The sequence below is a fragment of the Falco rusticolus genome, chromosome 13 (genome assembly GCF_015220075.1).
Source record: "Falco rusticolus isolate bFalRus1 chromosome 13, bFalRus1.pri, whole genome shotgun sequence".
Taxonomy (NCBI): domain Eukaryota; kingdom Metazoa; phylum Chordata; class Aves; order Falconiformes; family Falconidae; genus Falco; species Falco rusticolus.
The window spans coordinates 490,613-507,537 of NC_051199.1; the positions used below are offsets into that span (position 1 = coordinate 490,613).

General features: G+C 51.3%; 2 protein-coding genes across 8 annotated transcripts in view; one reads left to right on the forward strand and one right to left on the reverse strand.

Moving 5' to 3' along the window:
- LOC119156991 (LIM homeobox transcription factor 1-alpha-like) overlaps nucleotides 1-9,099 on the forward strand; it is a 24,720-nt gene extending 15,621 nt beyond the window's left edge. The window contains exons 2-7 of one of the 2 annotated variants that reach the window (XM_037407476.1): nucleotides 4,580-4,812; nucleotides 5,249-5,406; nucleotides 5,497-5,574; nucleotides 6,205-6,337; nucleotides 6,711-6,869; nucleotides 7,241-9,099. In XM_037407476.1, the coding sequence (XP_037263373.1) occupies nucleotides 4,580-4,812; nucleotides 5,249-5,406; nucleotides 5,497-5,574; nucleotides 6,205-6,337; nucleotides 6,711-6,869; nucleotides 7,241-7,395 (916 nt within the window). In that variant the 3' untranslated portion in view covers nucleotides 7,396-9,099. Of the gene's footprint in view, nucleotides 1-4,579; nucleotides 4,813-5,248; nucleotides 5,407-5,496; nucleotides 5,575-6,204; nucleotides 6,338-6,710 lie in introns of both variants that reach the window. The other variant, XM_037407475.1, reaches the window with a different exon arrangement.
- The window catches only part of CHCHD5 (coiled-coil-helix-coiled-coil-helix domain containing 5), a 23,425-nt gene extending 6,506 nt beyond the window's left edge, over nucleotides 1-16,919 (reverse strand). The window contains exons 1-5 of one of the 6 annotated variants that reach the window (XR_005107339.1): nucleotides 16,825-16,919; nucleotides 16,597-16,737; nucleotides 16,069-16,220; nucleotides 15,464-15,585; nucleotides 14,918-15,381 (exon numbers count right to left, since the gene is read on the reverse strand). Coding sequence is in view for 5 of the 6 variants with exons in the window: in XM_037407481.1 (XP_037263378.1) it covers nucleotides 16,070-16,220; nucleotides 16,597-16,737; nucleotides 16,825-16,859 (327 nt within the window). In the remaining variant the exon portion in view is untranslated. The other 5 variants (XM_037407480.1, XM_037407479.1, XM_037407477.1 and 2 more) reach the window with 5 other exon arrangements.
- Nucleotides 16,920-16,925: the final 6 nt, after the last annotated feature.

Here is a 16,925-nt window from a genome sequence, read left to right on the forward strand (position 1 = left end):
TCCCTGTCAAGCCCCCAGCCCAAAATCTGGAAAGGGGCTTTGCAAGTTCCACTGCAATATTTCAGACAGCAACAATGGATTTGGCAGCTCAATGTTAAGTAAACAGACCTCGCTTAAGCCTGGACTGCTTCATTTTGACTAAACCCTAACTAAATAAGCTCGTTTCACCAAGCACAGGCCTCCCAGCTTAATTCCTTGCTTCATTAACACCTTTTAATCCCATCGAGACAATCGTATGCCTGCCAAATTACCCTTCCCAGGCCTGGGTCAGCGTCTTCTCCGTGTCACAGCGGGTCAGAGAGGTTCTCAAACAAGTCACTGCTCAGCTCAGCTCCATCTGGGAGCCGGGTGGCCGCTTCTCCAGAGCCATCGGCCGAGAGACCGATGCCCTCGGCTCCAACACGGCTGCTCTGCCAGGATTAACGGAGAGTTTGGGGGTGTTTTTTACCAGGACTAAAGTCTGATGAACGAAGTCCATAAAACCCTCTGAAAAGATGGAGAAAGATCTGAAAGCGCCTCGGCTGTGGGCAAAAGCCAGAGGGATGCAGGTGGTTCCTCTTCTCGCTGCTCCACACTTTGCAACTTTGCTGAACATCTTGGGGGGAAATCAATCACAAAAACCAGTATTTTTTTAAATGGAAAAAAGAGAAAATAATCGCAAAAAAAAATGTTGTTCTTAGAAAGCAAAGCAAGGAGTTCATGGTAAAAAGAAGATAGTGAAGCTGTAGGCAGGGGGAGGGTCTCAAATAAAGCGATAGTTTTTCACAGGGTATGTCACTCCTTGCTACAAGATGCTGCTGGGACCAAGATTTCAGCAAGCTTCAGACCGCCAGGCATCACCGTGGTGTCCAGGCATCCAAGAGGAAGGGGGAAATAGCGTCGGGACTTTTGGGTGGTGCCGGTTGTGCTCCTGCAGGCGCTCAGCCTTTTCTGCAGAGGGGTCAAATACCTCCGGGCAAGGAAAGCGTGGGCAGCTGGCGACCCTGGCCTCCAGCCCAGCACCAAAGCTCTAAGAGACAATCCACCTCCGTCCTGGCTTAGGTGACACATGCCGTCTCGGAGCTGGTGAATGGTACAGGTGCGCTGGCCCCGGCTGCCAGGCAGCTCTCCTGCCCCCAGCGCCGGTTCTCTGGCCACGCGTGTCCATCCATGGGAAGAACCAGCTGCCAGGACCGGTCCCTGTCACCCCAAGCCTCTCTCACAACACCGACTTGGGAGCGACCATCCTACTTGCTCCATGGCCGAATTCCCAGAGACGTTCCCACTTCCAAGCCCACCCGCCTTCCGGCTGCTGACACTTTTTCCAGCCAGGTGAGCAATCCCCCGGCAGGAAAATCAAATTTCTATTATTTTCCAAGGTAATTAACTTAAGGCAAGCTGGTAAGAGTCATAGAATCATAGCACGGGGTGGGTTGGAAGGGACCTTAAGGATCATCTCGTTCCAACCCCCGCTGCCACAGGGACACCTTCTGCCAGACCAGGTTGCTCAAAGCCCATCCGACTTGACCTTGAACACTTCCAGGGATGGGGAATCCGCAGTTTCTTTGGGAAACCTGTGCCAGCGCCTCGCCACCCTTCACGAAGAAGGATGAGGGACATGTTCCTGCGTGCACACACCTGCCTCTGCTCACTGGATGGTTTCCGACTGTTCACAGGAATAAAAGCCGACAGCCTTATCACACCTCCTGTAAGGATATATCAAACAGAAATCAAACTCAGGTGGGATTTGGGGGAAATGGAGGTCTTAAGGACACAGGGGGACCTGGACAAAATAGAAGTGGGCTGTAAGGATCAGGCAGGCCAGGGGTCTTTCTGAAAGAAGCGGGGTGTCGTCGTTGTGAGTTGCAGGTGCATTGAAGTGGTCCTGCTGCTGCTCCGGGAGCAGGCAGAGCTCTGGCTTGTGTCGCTGCTCTTCCTAAACGCGCTTTTCATTACGAACCTGAGAACCCGCTTATTTTTCAGCCTGTCCCTCAGCGTTGTTTCCGCAGGCAGCCGCTTCCAGACACCGTGCAGCCGCGGCCGCGGCACAGCCTCCCAAGCCTCCTTGCAACCCACTGCCAGCAATGGAGATGTATTTTGTTCCTATGGCAACCCAAACAATATTACCTTGACTTAAACGGATTCAGGCAATATTAAAACCAGCCTCTTTAGGAATTCCTGGTGTTGGAGGGGCTGAGAATTTTAATTTTGTGTAATGCGAGCTGACACCGTGTTTATGAGCTGCTTGCTGAATGTTTTCTTCAATTAGTACAAAGCAGAGCGGATTTGTTTTCGGGGCTTAGCTGGGAGATGGAGGGTGCGGGCATCACGATGCCAAAAGCATTATTGAGTTACGCTGCAGTTACGCTTCCCTCACCTGGTGGCTGAAAAAAAAAAGCCCTTTTCATGGAAGCCTGGGACATGGCAGCGTCTTTACATGAGGCTTTGCTAACTGCCTCGTCCCAACAGCGGCGGGAGGAATCAACAGGGTGAGGTCTCCGGTCCCAGCTCTATTTTGTTTTCACCTTTCCTCGTTCTGCTCCATCCCTGCAGTTAGAAGCACATCAGGCTTGGATAAGCAATATTCCGGATGTTTTCCGCAAGCAACCAGGGATATCACTCAGGCTAGAAATAGAAAAGGAACGAGGGAATGCTCCAGTTATCTCCATGGATAACAATAATTAAGAAAACACAAGTGAGAAGCAAAACAGGCCATCCTCGATCAGTGTTTTCCTAAATTATCCTGTTCCTTACTTGGAGACAGGTCGGGATATTGAAGTAAAGCTTCTGTTTGTCAGGTTTGTGTTCTCAGCGTGTCTGGCGCTGGATTTGGAGCTCTGGGGTGGAACCAGCTTGGCTTGGATGTATTACAGGAGCAAACGCGTCTCTGGAAGATACGACAAGACCGTAGTACCTTCTGGTAGCATGGGATGCAATGGAAGCTTGGGGCTAGCCTGTCCCCAAGTCGAACGGTGTTCGTGTCACTAGATCCAGCTCCGTAACGAAGCCAGGCAGACTTTTCTTCGGGGGCGGTAATTCTCCCAGCTGAGATGCAGAGAAAAGTCAGTGCTTGCTTTAAAACCGGTTGTTTGAAGGATAAGGGACAGAAACCTGGGAAGAATAGTTTGGTGACCCACGACCAGCGTGACTAAATTATAAGCGGTTTGCAAGAAGATGAAGCCATGATGAAGTCTAGCTGCTGGGCGTGGAATACAGTAAGATTCGAACTGGAAATAAGGCATAGAGGAGCTCGTTAGCCCCTGGAACCTCTTCCAAATGGACGTGGACAGATCCTCCTCCTCTCGGAGCCTCCAGACCGCAGCTGGCTGGCCTTCCCTCTACGTCCACCACCAGCGAACGGGCTCGAGGTGGGAATCCCTGAGCAAGATCCTCTGGGTTGCAACGAACGTGGGGTCAGACTACATCCCCATTATCTTCCACCTGGGCTTAAAACCCAAGAACGTTAATGACTTTCATGTTTTGGGGTATGTCACAGGTTCCTGACTGATCTCAGGCAGCCGTGATCGCAGGCTGGCTCTGCTGTTGGGTCTTTTTTATCGTTTTTACTATTTCACTTCTGCTGTAAAAGAAGGGTGTTGGTGTTAGGAAAGGGACAGACTGGGACTCAGCCCAGATTCAGACTGGGACTGTGCCTGGAACACGCTCCCAGTTTGCTCCTTCGTCAGACAGTGAGAGGTTGTGGTTAAAAGGCTGCTCTTTACTCCCAGCTTTTTCAACTAAAATTTGATTATTGTTTTTCAAGCGCGACTTACAGAAAGACAAAGAGGAAAGGGGGAGAGAAAGAGACACGGGGAGGGAGAGAGGAACATGCACACACTCACACAAAGGAGAGAGAAATCCCACACCATTCCAGTTGGAATGTCCCAGACACTTCAGCCGAAAGCCACTGCACAGCACAAATCCATGGTGGTATTTGGAAGGGATGAGCCCACCCCTGTAAGCCTCTTCATCCTGCTCCACAGAGTTTGCCAGGAGGATTAACCCAGTCTTGTTCTCAATCCCAGTTTATGAGTTCCCTGCTGGTGGGGAAGATCCTGTGTGTTTAAACAACAGCCTAATTAATCCCTATTTTATTACTTTCTCTTGTCAAGTGGCTAAATAGAAGCTGTCAGCCGGCAGCCACCACCGCTCACATTTGTTTAGATCCCAAATTACTTCATCAGAACCATCTGCTCTGTACGTGGGGTGCTCAGCAGTTGTTTATTTCTCTCTCTGGACACGGTGTGGGCCACAAACAGCTTTCCCCCTGGGATTCCCTGCGTAAGGCTACTCCAGGCCCTGGGGATGGTCCTGGAGCGGTCCATGAAGTCCTCTCATTAGGAGCAACCTAACAAAGCCAGGCAGCTGACGGCCCTAGGGAGGACGAGGGGACACAGAGCTCTGTCCCACCGGGCCAGGCACGTTTGTGGTCCTCCCTGGTACCAGGGAGGGTCAGCAAGCCCCAGCACGCAGGTGGGATGGATGCTTCTTGCTAGCACAGCTCCAAACATCCACTTCCTCCTTCCCTTGGCTTCCTGAGCCCCAACCCAGGGCTGATCTCCCCTGCCCCAGGGTCTAACCGCTCGGATCTTCTTTTCAGGCTCTTCCAAACCAAGTGTAGCAGCTGCTTGAAAGCCATCGCCCCCTCTGAGCTCATCATGCGGGTGCTGGAGAACGTCTACCACGTTCACTGCTTCTACTGCTGTGAGTGTGAGCGGCGCCTGCAGCGGGGAGATGAGTTTGTGCTCAAAGAGGGGCAGCTGCTGTGCCGCAGTGACTACGAGAAGGAGAAGGAGATGCTGAGCGCTATCAGCCCTGCACCCACTGAGTCCGGTGAGAGGCTGGAGCCGTGGTGAGCGTGGGGAACCGGGGTGAACCTCGTCCAGGGTGCTTACTCCCTGATTGACTATGGGGGAGGCTGCAGAGGGAGATGTACGCAGGTAGAGGTTGTAGCATCTTTTCCTGATAAACGGCCAAGGGGGTACGAGGCTGCTGAGATCCACTCGGACGATCTGGTGAGGTCTGGGTGGGCTTTTGGATGGGATGATCCAGGGCCAGGCTGGCCCAAAAGCACTGTCTCTGAACTGACAGCCCTGCCCCCGAGCCACAGCTCAGTCCACGAGCTTTCCTGGCTTCGCTCTGCGCTTCTGCTCTACATCGCAGCTCAGAAGGAGCAAAACTCTGCCACGTTTCTCTAAATCCTTGCCCTGGGAGGTGGCCCAGAAAGGCCAGTCTCTGCTGAACCACCACTACTGATCCTCTGTTGCAGTGAAAAGCGAGGACGAAGACGGCAGCCACTCGCACGGCAAAGGCAGCGAGGAGAGCAAAGACCACAAGCGCTCCAAGCGCCCGCGCACCATCCTTACCACACAGCAGCGTCGGGCATTCAAGGCCTCGTTCGAGGTTTCCTCAAAACCTTGCAGAAAGGTATAAGGAGGCCACTCAGCACAACTGCTGGCTTGGATCCTCGTAAAGGCGATGTAAGTTCTGATTCAGCTCTCTGGGTTTTGTGGACAGGTGAGAGAGACCCTGGCAGCTGAGACGGGCTTGACGGTGCGGGTGGTACAGGTCTGGTTCCAGAACCAAAGAGCCAAGGTGAGTGATGGTTCTCCTGGGTTCTGCATACCTGGGGAATAGCACACACGCTCGTTCAATTAAAAGGGAACTTAGAATTTAGCTTAGGAAAAGAAAAAACAGAAGAATAGAACAGCTATGCAGGACCCAAGCACTGGTCCACCTAGTCCCACAACGTGTTACTTAGCAGTAGCAAAAGCACAAAGAGAAATACAAAAATCGATCGATTATAGATGTTTGCAGGGCTTAACATTTTTCATGCTGTGAAGGAATTTTTATTACTCTTTTTCTGCTTGCTTTCCCCCCCTTACTACACAAAGACGAGAAGGATTTCCCACTTCTTTCTTCTAGAAGATTAAACATTTCGAATTTAGCAGAATTTAAAGGATGAAACCAGAAAATAATGTGGCTTTGAAAAACCTCGCTCTGTAGTAAAACCAAGTCCTTTGTTTTTTAAACTGCAAACGGCTTCTCCCACAAATATAGCTTTTTGTCAGCCCCGTTCCTCACCCAGGGATGCCTGCAGAGGACTCACCCAGAGGAGTATGAGCAGCTTTATATCACAGCCGTGCTCGCTCCCTGTGAAAACACAACTCACTTGCCTCCTCTCTCGCTCAGAACCTCAAATCCAGGGTCTCCATCTCCTTGCAGATGAAGAAGATTGCTCGCAGGCAACAACAGCAGCAGCAGCAACAGCAGGAGCAAGACCAGCTGGGCAACCCTCGTTTAGGGACCGGGAGAGGGACCGGTCGCAACAGCAGGCAGAGCAACGACGACAGCGAAGGTGAGGAGCGGCCGCGGATGGTGACAGCTCTGGGGGCTGCAGGCTGGGATGGAGGGGACCCACTGGGGGTGTATTTGAGAGGGAATGGGCACAGGAAGAGATGAGCAACGAGCACACATACCAGCTGAACTGGCTAGCTGGAACGGCTAGGTGATGTTCAGTCACGGGTAGTCGTGACACACCACGTATCTCCTCTTTTTGAGAAGACTATGGTTTTTTTCTGTCGCTTGTACGCACACAGCCCAGTACCACACGGCGCTGGTCCAGAGTGAGACCACCAAACGCCGCTGCAGCAATGAGGATAATGTTATCGCGATAGTGCTACGTGCTGTGCACCCTTTTCTTCAACCCATCCCACTGGTTGTGTCTCTAGACGCTGCGAGCGTTCACGGTCTGGATGGGCTGATGGTCCCCTACCCCAGGATCCCCCAGCAGCAGCTGCTGCCCCTGGACCAGAACGGCTACAGCACAGACTTGTACAGACAAGGGCTGACACCCCCGCAGCTTCCAGGAGACCACCTGCACCCCTACGGTAGGAGAGCGGTGTGGAGACCGTCCTGTCTCTGCATCAAAGCTGCACATCGCAGCCCGAGTCGTGAAAAGCCAATTCTGCCGAGGTCAGCAGCAGCGAGTGCTCCACGGGACCTTCTGGCCAGCCCTTCTCAGAAGTCTGGGGAGGCCAGAGCCTCAGGATGAGCTCGGCTAGGGGGCAGGGAGCAAGGCTGGGGTCTTCCCTCCATCCACCGTGAAATATTTGAGTGAGGAAAGAAAGAGTTACGCCGACAGCCGGTCCTGCGTGTGGGGCTCACCTCACGCCAGCCCTGCTGACCATTGCTCCGGGTAAAACACGGTCCTGCTGTCACCCTTACTCAGGTTCACACTCGTTTCCTTTTCCTTTTCTAGACTCAGAAGGAGTTTTTCATGATATGGACAGCGACAGCATCAGCCACCTGGGAGACTGCCTGCTCTCGACAGCCGAAGCCAACCTCCTCCAAGCCCGTGTGGGCAACCCCATCGACCGACTCTACTCCATGCAGAGCTCGTACTTCACGTCCTGACCATAGAAAAGCTCCCAGCTCTTCACGAGTATCTCGGATGGATGCTGCTTCCAATTCAGAACGAGGGTGAGGGAGAAGAAACAAGACCGAGACCTTCAGAGACATTCCTTGAGCACTGCACAACGGAGGACGCAACCAGCTCCGCCACGCGTACAAGCACTAATTCCTGGAGACTTTTCACAGCCTGAAGGACTTTTGGGACGTCTCTCTCCTTTTTTTCTAGCCACCAGTAGATCGATGGTGTGATGTTGTTTAGCTGTAACTTTAGCAGTTTGTCCAGTGTTTAAGCTTTTGAGCATTATGTCCTGCAAGCAAAGACTGGCCAAGCTAACCCGAGCTGCCCCTCGAAGCAGGAGGTGCTCTTCTCCCAAGAACTCGAGTTTATTTAAGCCTCGGTTGCAGCTGAGCTGCTCACTGTGCTGTTTTGCCTCATTTCCCAATCCAGACGCAGGCTTCACGAGACAAGGTTAATTCCCAACAGTAAAATCCAAGGTCCTGAGCCATCTCTAGGGGATGCCACCGCTGCTTCCGAGATTTTCTACGTGGTGGTTGATCGGCTGGCCCAGGGCCGTTTGTTAACATTTCACATTTTGGAAACGCACAGTAGTTTGGCCCCCGATTGAAAACAGCTACCCTTGGGTACCTGCTTCAAGGAACAACAGAATATTTACCCTCTCTCATGTTCAGGGATGTCAGGAGAAGCGTAACACACCCACAGCGAGTCCTTTGCCAGCTTTATGCTTGTCTGTCTCTAAAAGAGCAGTTTTCCTCCCTTTACGGACAGAACGAAAACTTCATTCTCAGAAAACAACAGCTGCCAGCCACAGTAATCTCAGTCTCTTTCTTTAAAAATGAATCAATTTTACTCTAAAAATACTCCTGTGGGAAAGCCCTTCCCCTGTAGGTCTGTCCACAGAGAGATTTCCCACCCTGACTGCGCTCCCAGTTTACTCCAGGCACCCCAGCACCTCGCTTCCCTCCATCCAGTGACGAAAAAAACGGGATTGCGTTATCCCGTAACGTGTCCCTGCCGAGTCACTTCGCTCCAAGAGGCTACGTTTGGCTTTTGCTTCGAGGGCAACATCAGGACTCGGCCAAGAGAAAAGCATCCCTGCTGCGGATAGAAAGGAATAACCCATTTTCTCCATCCACCACCATGCCACGAGGCAGGTGAGTTACGAGAAGCAGGTGGGCAGCAACGTGTGTACCCACCAAAAGGGCAAGAAAGAAGAGAGCGGAGAATGGAAGTCTGAATTATTACCAAAGGGAAATTCTTTACTCTCCTGCTTCGGACCCAAGTCTGGGATTTGGTTCTTTATATACGTGAAGGATAGCCGGTATTCCTGGAAAGGTCAGGTTTTCCCAGGAGCCTGCTTACAGCACGTTAGCTGAAGGAATACGGTCCTCCAGAACTAACCTTCCCTTCTCTATTTGAACTGAACAACCGGCAGACAACTCCAAAAGGAAACAACGCTTTATTTTTAAATCTTGGATCTCCAAAGCTGGGAGTCGAACAGCGCAACTCAAGAACCCGGCTGACTGATGTTTCTGTACGTGGTGTTTTACTTCCAAGCATTCACAGGTTTGCCAGCCTGATTTTAAAGGTGTGTAGCCACTCAAATGAAAAAAAAAAAAAAAAAAAAAAAAAAAGGAAATGGCTAGGTTTTGTTTTCTGCGGTTATGAAGGAAGATTCCCAGGAATTCCAAAAAATCCAGGATTTGGGGCTGAAAGGAGATGCAGTCCTGATGCATTTTGTTTTTTATCAGGAATTTGGCACCTTCTTAATTGCTTATAGAGAGCTGACATAAGGAATGACGTGTAACAGAACCACAGCCCTTATAAAGATCCCCCCACCGTTGCTTCCTTTAATAAAGCTGTGTGAACGTGACACGTGCTGATGTGCAGTCACTTCCCGTTGTGCTCACAGTGCCAGGTTCTGTAGCTGGACTTGCCTTTGCTCTCACTATCTGACAACGCCTATCCCCAGAAGGCAGTCATGTACGTAGTTTACAGACACTTTGACATTTCTTTTTACGAGGGAAGGGGGAGCCTTTTGCAGAAACAGCTATTTACGAGACGTTTGCCCAGATAGACAAGTTGTAGACCAAGCTGCTGCAGCTAGGTGACTTCCACCTTTGTTGTGTAGTCACCCACCCCTAAAAAACAAAGCAGAAAAACTCCTCCCGCTGTGCATTACTTTCAGAGGCTCTTGCACTACAGCCGGTCTCAGTTGAGATTAAGTTTTAAGAGGACGTTACAGTGAACTATGTGCAAATTGATGTTTCTCCCAAATACCAGAGCCAGCTTCACCCACTGAAACCCCACCCTCCCTTCTTGTGATCTAGTGCTGTGATGTGCCATGTTTTTTTGCATGTACATTTGAAAATAATAATAAAAAAAAACCAAGAAAAAAAAAAAGAAAGCAAACTCTTAAGTGGAAATCTGAAGCTTGCCTCGGCACAAACTGCATGCATGGGCAGTCAGCTGGCTCCCTGCAGTCCCACGAAGGTTGGCCTGGGCTTCCCAGGAGAATGGCCCATCCTTCACCCTTCCCAGGAGTTAGGTATCCTGGAGTAAAGGAGCAACTCGTGTGAGTGGCTGCTCATACCTCCATAGAGTCAGGAAACTCAATAGCAGGTGTCAGGAGTTGCAAAAGGAACCAGGATCCCAAGGTGAATAAATAAATACGGTGAAGAGCTACACTAGACCCGGGGCTCCTGATGCAAAGATGTCTGATGGTGACACGAGGGGTCAAGTACAAGAGCCAGTGATGAAACGGATACCCTAGAGCTAAGGAAGGAAAGGACCTGCTGTCAGATAGCAGGTGCTCCCCCATTTTGCGCCCAGGTTCTGCCTGAAACAAGCAGAGATCAGAAAGGTGGACACCAGCACCGCAGCCGACAGAGCCCACAGGCTGTCGGGCTACTTCTTACCAGAGGACAGAGCTGCTTTTATTTTCAGCAGCCAGGTAGGTATCAGTGTTCAGTGGCTGCAGGTGAACCTACTCCCAAGCCCGTCTGGCAGCTGGAAGTCTTCTTGCAGTGGTGAAAGACCTGGGGAGACAGCGAGCGTTAAGTGGGAAGAGGCAGAAGTAGCTTTGCATACATAATGCAGGAGAGATCTGGCCCTTGGGCAGCCCAGGGGTACCAAAAGGCGCCCCAAAGCACCTGTGACCATCAGCCAATTAAGCCTCACGGCTATCGTAGGACTTGGGGAACACGTACTTGAAACAGCAGCAAGAGGCTAAGCTCACCCCGCAGCAGAGTGAGGAACAGAATCACAAGCACCTGAGGTGACACCCAGGCTTTTTGGCTTTCCCTTTTTGCTCTGCACGGTCAAGAGGCAGCGCAATTGCTCGCATCCAGCTCGGAGGTGCAGGTCCTTGGCCGTGACACGCCAGCCTGTTTCCCCCAGGAGGCTCTGGGAGCACCCGCCACTCTCTGTCCTACCCAGGTGTCTTTCCCTCCTGTCTTTGCAGGCACGAAAATAAAGGTGAATAAAAAGCCAGTCGAGATGGCAGACTGACTGCCAGATGAAAAAAACCCCAACCAAACCCAAATGCTCCCTTCTGCCCACACAATTCCCCTCGTGCTCAGAAGCGGCTCAAAAAAAAAATAAAATAAAATAAAATAAAAAATAATCAGCTGGATGACAGCCAAGGAAAGCAAATGTGTGTGTGAATGGAATGTGGCTCTGCACAACTCTCTGCCCTCAACAGTTGCCCATTTCAGACCCGGCCCTGCCAGCAGCACTAAATCTCTCCCCGTGACTGCAAACACCAAAGGAACACGCTGATTTATGGTTCCTTTAAGTAAAAGAAGCAGAGTGTAAAACGAGAATATTTTCTGGATGAAAAATTAAAGAGATGTTTTGGTTAGTTCCTCATTCTAGGATCATGTGTAATTTACCTTATTGGTTTTAAAGTTCCACTTGAAAGGGAAAATGACATCAACAGGAGTTAAAGCAACAGGCTGAAAAAAAAGTCCTGACACACTTAACTTCACATTCTGAGAGATCGAAACCAAGAAGAAATGGAGGCAAAACAAAGCAGAGAATTAAGTAACCTAATGATCCTTGGCTTTCTTTTAGTTAAGGACCTCAGAACTCCTTGCATGCATTAATTAATTATCCCTCATTACTCCCCAGCCCAGTAGGTGTTATTTATTTCAGAGATGAGTAAACAGAGACATAGACCATGTTGGGAGGATCCTCTAAGGCCACACAGAAAGACAGCGAGTAAGTGGAAACAGAAAAAAAACCTGACACCCCATCTACTTAACTACCAGGCAAAAGGCACATTTGACTGCAAACAAGAGAGAAGAACAATTAAAAGTGGAGAAAACATAGAACCAGGAGACGGAAACCCAGCAGAGAATGGTGATGCTGATGCCAGAAGACAAGAAACAGAAGTGTAGCGACACAAAAAGACTTGTGGGAAGGAAGGATCCTTCACAATAATTAACCCCCAAGTGAGAACGCCTACACAAGCTTGGCGCTGCTTGCTTAACAGCTCTCATCCATCGCAGAATTTGCCCCTTTGGGTTCCTCTCCTCAGTACTGCAGGGCTGTAGCGTTTATTTCTGGTCTGGTCTGTGTTTGGGAGGATGTGAGAGGACCAATCTATCTGAATCCTGCTCTAATTATTCCCCCCCCCCCCAAGTCTCTCACTCTAGGAACCACAGGCTTATTCATTTATTGATTTCAGCCACTTGGCATTAATTTAGCTGAATCTCTTTGCAGTCTTTGGAGAAAAAAGCTGAACCTACCAGTTGGATTGACTGCCCGAGGACTTTTTCCCCTTGTTCAGCTTCGTGCCAGTGACTGTCCCCCTTCCAACGGCTTCCTGCACTCGCTTCCAGAAGCCTGTCCTAACCAAACTAAGAGGTATGAGATCATAATCCTGTGGTACAAGAAATGAAGAGGCAGCTTTCCTGGGTTCCCAGTTCCAAAATTTTCAGCTTTTCAGAGGTCTCCCTTGCCAGTTTACACCTCGTGTAAGATACTGGAGCAACAAATGCTCCTTTTAGCTTTTAAGGCTAAATATGTTTCCAGTGACAGGACCAAAAACCCACAACAGCTGGATTTGGAAGTAACAGCTTTTCCCAGCACTCCCAGGGACACTTGTTCACCCTGTGTATACAATTTTGCCTTATTTCCAGCTGCTACCGCGCATCCGAGCCAGTTAGATCCACGGCGGCTGTTCCCTTATGTTGGCAAAGGGCAAAAATAGCTGTAACGGCCACTCAGATTTTATTCCAGCAAATTTGGGTAGCCCATGCCATTAGGATGAGCTGCAAAACTCCTGCTTCTCGCTTAAAGAGGCCTTAAGCCCCTCTGCCTAAGTGAGAATAAAACTGATTAATCACGCAGCACTGCACGTATAGCTGTGGATTCCTTCAAGGCTAAGAGGAAAGCAAGAGAATACTCTCTGGCTTCTTCCAGCCGTTCCCCGGCCCATCCAGTTGAAGGAAAGAAAAATCGTTGCTATGCCTTTCACTTTTCGCAAAGGCATTTGCCAAATTTGCCAGGGCTACAAGATGACTTAATCTAGAAACCTTTCCACGGGAGCTGGCAAACTGAGGAGGGCCACAACTTCAGGTAGTGACCACCACAACACTCCCCTCCACGGGAAGGTTCTGTCAGTCTCTGCTACACGAAGTTATTTTACGTTTACCTTACACAGGCAGTGAAAGACGTGCACTCTTTAGTCACCATGCAACTTGCCGCTGCCTCACGAGTATTTTCTCGGAAAACATTTCTCTCCACTGCTGCAGGCAGAAACGGGATGGAGCAGCACCCTTCCTCTCCCCCGTCTCTGTAGTAAGGAGCGAACTGAACCCTGCGACAGTTTGGCTCATCGATGACAGTGGCAAGTGGCTGGCAGCTGAGCGGTTAATGTGTTAAAGCAAGTAATAATAGAGTGGCTCAGGCTCCTGAGGAGGAGGAGGCGGCATAACTGGGCTTAAGAGGGGGCCCAGTGCACCTTAAACATAATGAAAAATGGCTTTTCTGCTGACAGGCTGACATTTCAATACAATGTCAACAACATGTAAAGCACCTTTGCTCCTGTGTAACGGCATCCTTAATAAAGCTATTCACACCACAATTTATGACTAATAGGGTGCTGCCTGGTATAAATAAAAACTCAAAAGACTCAATAAAAATAGATACTTTTTTTTCCTCCTTTTCTGGTAGCACTTGCCCCCCCCCCCAAATTAATTTTGAGGCAAAGCTACTGTCACCTTTTCCTCCCCAATTTTTCCGTCAGAAGATAAACAGCTCTTTACATTGCAAATGCGCAGCATTCAATTAAAAAAAAAGTTTTCTACAAGCGTGTGTAGACGTTTTAAGACCACTGCTGAAATGCACCCACCTCTGAGGCAGGCACCAGCAATGCCGACAGCCAGCTTTGAGCTTCGGGCTCTGCTAGAAGCTGGAACAGCTCAACTTAAACCTGCTGTCCCTCTCCCCAAAGGAGCGAAACTCTGCCCAACTGGAAAATGCCAAGCCATGTTTGCCAACCAGCACAGGCTCAAAGGCGAGCGCTTGGACTTACGCCTGGCTGAAACACAAATAAGGATTAACGTGTCCCAGGAAGGGGTATGGACCCCTGGGAACCAGGTCAAAGCCAAGTTTCCTTGTCCACGTCTCACCCTCTCTTCAAGGTACAAAAAAACCCTCACAAACACTGGGCTGTGCCTTCAGAGGAAGACTCCACGGGCGTTGTACGTAATAGTTTCTGGATGTTGCCCACTCCCTGCACACTTTTGGAAGATTTTGATTTATACTTCTCTGTAACTCTTCTGGAAGACCCAAGCTCCTACTCTGGACAGCAGCAAAGTTCCGAAGCTGCGTTTGTGTCACTAAGTCACAGAAACTCATTTCTCCTTCCTTAAACCTGGTCTTGAGTTCCCCAAAGGACTTTCCAAAGTTTAAACTGGTGCTGGGAGACTCTCAGCCCCACTTCACAGCCCTACAGCAGTTTCCAGACGTGGCATGCTGGAGGAGACACGAGGGCCCTAGCTCGCAGCACCCCAACATTCTCCCTCCGCAGATGTGCTCACAGATCCCACGAGCCCCAGGTCTCAACCCCCCTCCTCATAACACCATCTACAGTTTCTTTTGTTTTAATTTCACACACACACTATTTACAGCCCAGGAACAACCTCTCCTTAGAGCTGGGCTCTTCGTCCCCCTGGGGTAGAACAACAGAGCCCCCCGCCCCGCCTCCAGCACCCCTGCACTGGAAGATCTCTGTTGCACTTCCAAGTAGAGCAGTCAGTGCTCTGAAGTCTGTGCTTTTTCTGCCGTCTCTGCCGGTGGGAAGACTCCCTCTGCTGTTCTAAACCAGCAGAAGGCCTGGGGCTACAACCCCTCAAGGCACCCCCAAAACTGGGAACCACACAGGATGTTTTCAGGTGAGTCAAGCTGACCTTTACAGTCAAAGAAAGGTCCCTGCAGTTGGTCCAGCTCAAAGAGCAGCTTCCATCATCAGTGGGAAAAGCCAGAACTGGCTTTGGATCTTGAGAAGTGTTGGGTTTTTTTATTGGGACGAAGGAAAATTATTGTGCTTACTCATCAAAGGAACTGTTGAAGAATACAGAGCACAGAAAAAGAGGTAAGGGCTGATTTCAGTGCTCGGCTCTCACACAAGCACAGCTGCAGGTCACTGCTGATCCTTCGGTGTCGCTTCAACACAGTTCCGTAATTTATTTACTTAGAAAGTTTTTAGAGGCAACTCAGCAGACAAACCCCAGCGTTACCCGTCCAGTCAATGGATCAGGAATGCTCTGGCATCCCGGTCAGAGTCCAGCTGTCTGCTGGAGACAAGCGTAGTGTAACCAGACCCAGAAAACCACATCCCAGGGCGGCGTGTTGTTTTTCAGAGGGGTAAAACCAACCCAACCAAGCACTGGGACGATACTCCAGAGTACAGAAAGACTTTTCATTCACTCCTGAAGATGAATTTTAATTCCAAGGCTCCCCTATGAAAAAACAGCACAAATACAAGCTTCAGGTAGGCTCTGCGCGCATGCAGCACCCTAGTTATGAGGTACAGTAGATTACCATGTCAGGTCATGGGAGTATGTCACGTTCAGGTGATTTCCACATAGTCAGTGACGTGTTATTTACTTTAAGGTGGCTCCATAGATGTTTACAAGATCTTCAGCAGAGCGCTGCAAGCTGACCTGCCCCAACAAAGCCATTCTGTATATATTACCATACCAAACCGATGGCCAAGCTGACCAATAGATTTAGACAAAAATCACAACTTTCCCTGGGCAAGACTGCTTCCCTAGCAGAGCCTTTCGCCCAGGGTATCGGCTCAGTCTGACAGAGAAGAACAAACCCATTTGGTTAAATACACCATTGCACTCACAGCCACGATGGCCACACACACATCGCTTAGAGCCCTGGACAGTCCATGCCAACGGATAAACCACTCTTGTAACCAAAATATACTTCCTGGCTGTGCTCAATGGTTTTCTGAGACAAGAAGGGAAGGTGGGTGGGAGAAAAAGGAGGGTCTCTGTGTATTCTGGGCTGTACTGTTCCACTCCAGCTGTGCAGCCAAGCAGCCCCAAGCAGACATGGGGAGTGGTTGTCAGTAGGAGGGCTCTGGACCACAGGTGTGGAGAGAAAGGGGCTCCGCTCCGCAGCCCGACACTCACCTCACGTGGAGAGCTTCACCTGGTCAGCGCAGAGCAGAAAGGCGTTGACCTGATCGCTACAGTTCATGACGGAAGCTTGGTTCTCCTTCAGACATTGCTCAAAGGCAGCAAACGGCTCCGCGCAGTCCCGGCGGATCTGCTGCACGATGGGGCTGCGGGACAACACCGGGAGCTGCATGGCCTGACCCTGAGGGGTCCAATCCTGAGGGGCCCGGCCCTGGGGGGTGTCTGGCCCTGGGGGGGTGTCTGGCCCTGGGGGGGTTCCAGCCCTGGGGGACCCCGGCCCAGCCCCAGCCCTCAGTGGCCCGGCCCAGTGGGGCCCAGCCCGGTGGGCCCAATCCTGAGGGGCTCGGCCCAGTCGACCCAACGCTGAGATGCCCAGCCCAGCCCCAGCCCGAGGGGCCCAGCCCGGGGGACCCAACTCCGGGGAGCCTAATCCTGAGGTGCCCGGCCCTGAGTGGCCCAGCCTGGGGAGGATGGCCCTGAGGGGCCCAGCCCGGCCCCAGCCCACCCTCCCCCCGCACTCACTGCGCGGCGGCGCAGCGGGACATGCTGAGGCGGAGCCGGTGACAGTCGCGCTGCCAGGAGGCCGGGCTGGCGGCCACGCACCGCCCGTACTGCTCCATCTCGCTGCGGCAGTAACGTGCCGTGATCTCCAGGGCCGCCTGCCTGCGGGGAGACGGCAACGTTACCGCATGGGGGGGAGGGGGGCAGCGCGGCCTAGCGCGGCCCAGCCCCGCCGCCGCCCGTACTCACATGCCGCCGGTGCCGCTGGGGGGCGCTCTGCGCATGCGCAGCCCCGCCCCATCCGCCCCGCCGGCCACTGCGCAGGCGCCGCGCGCGGCCCGGCCGGAAGC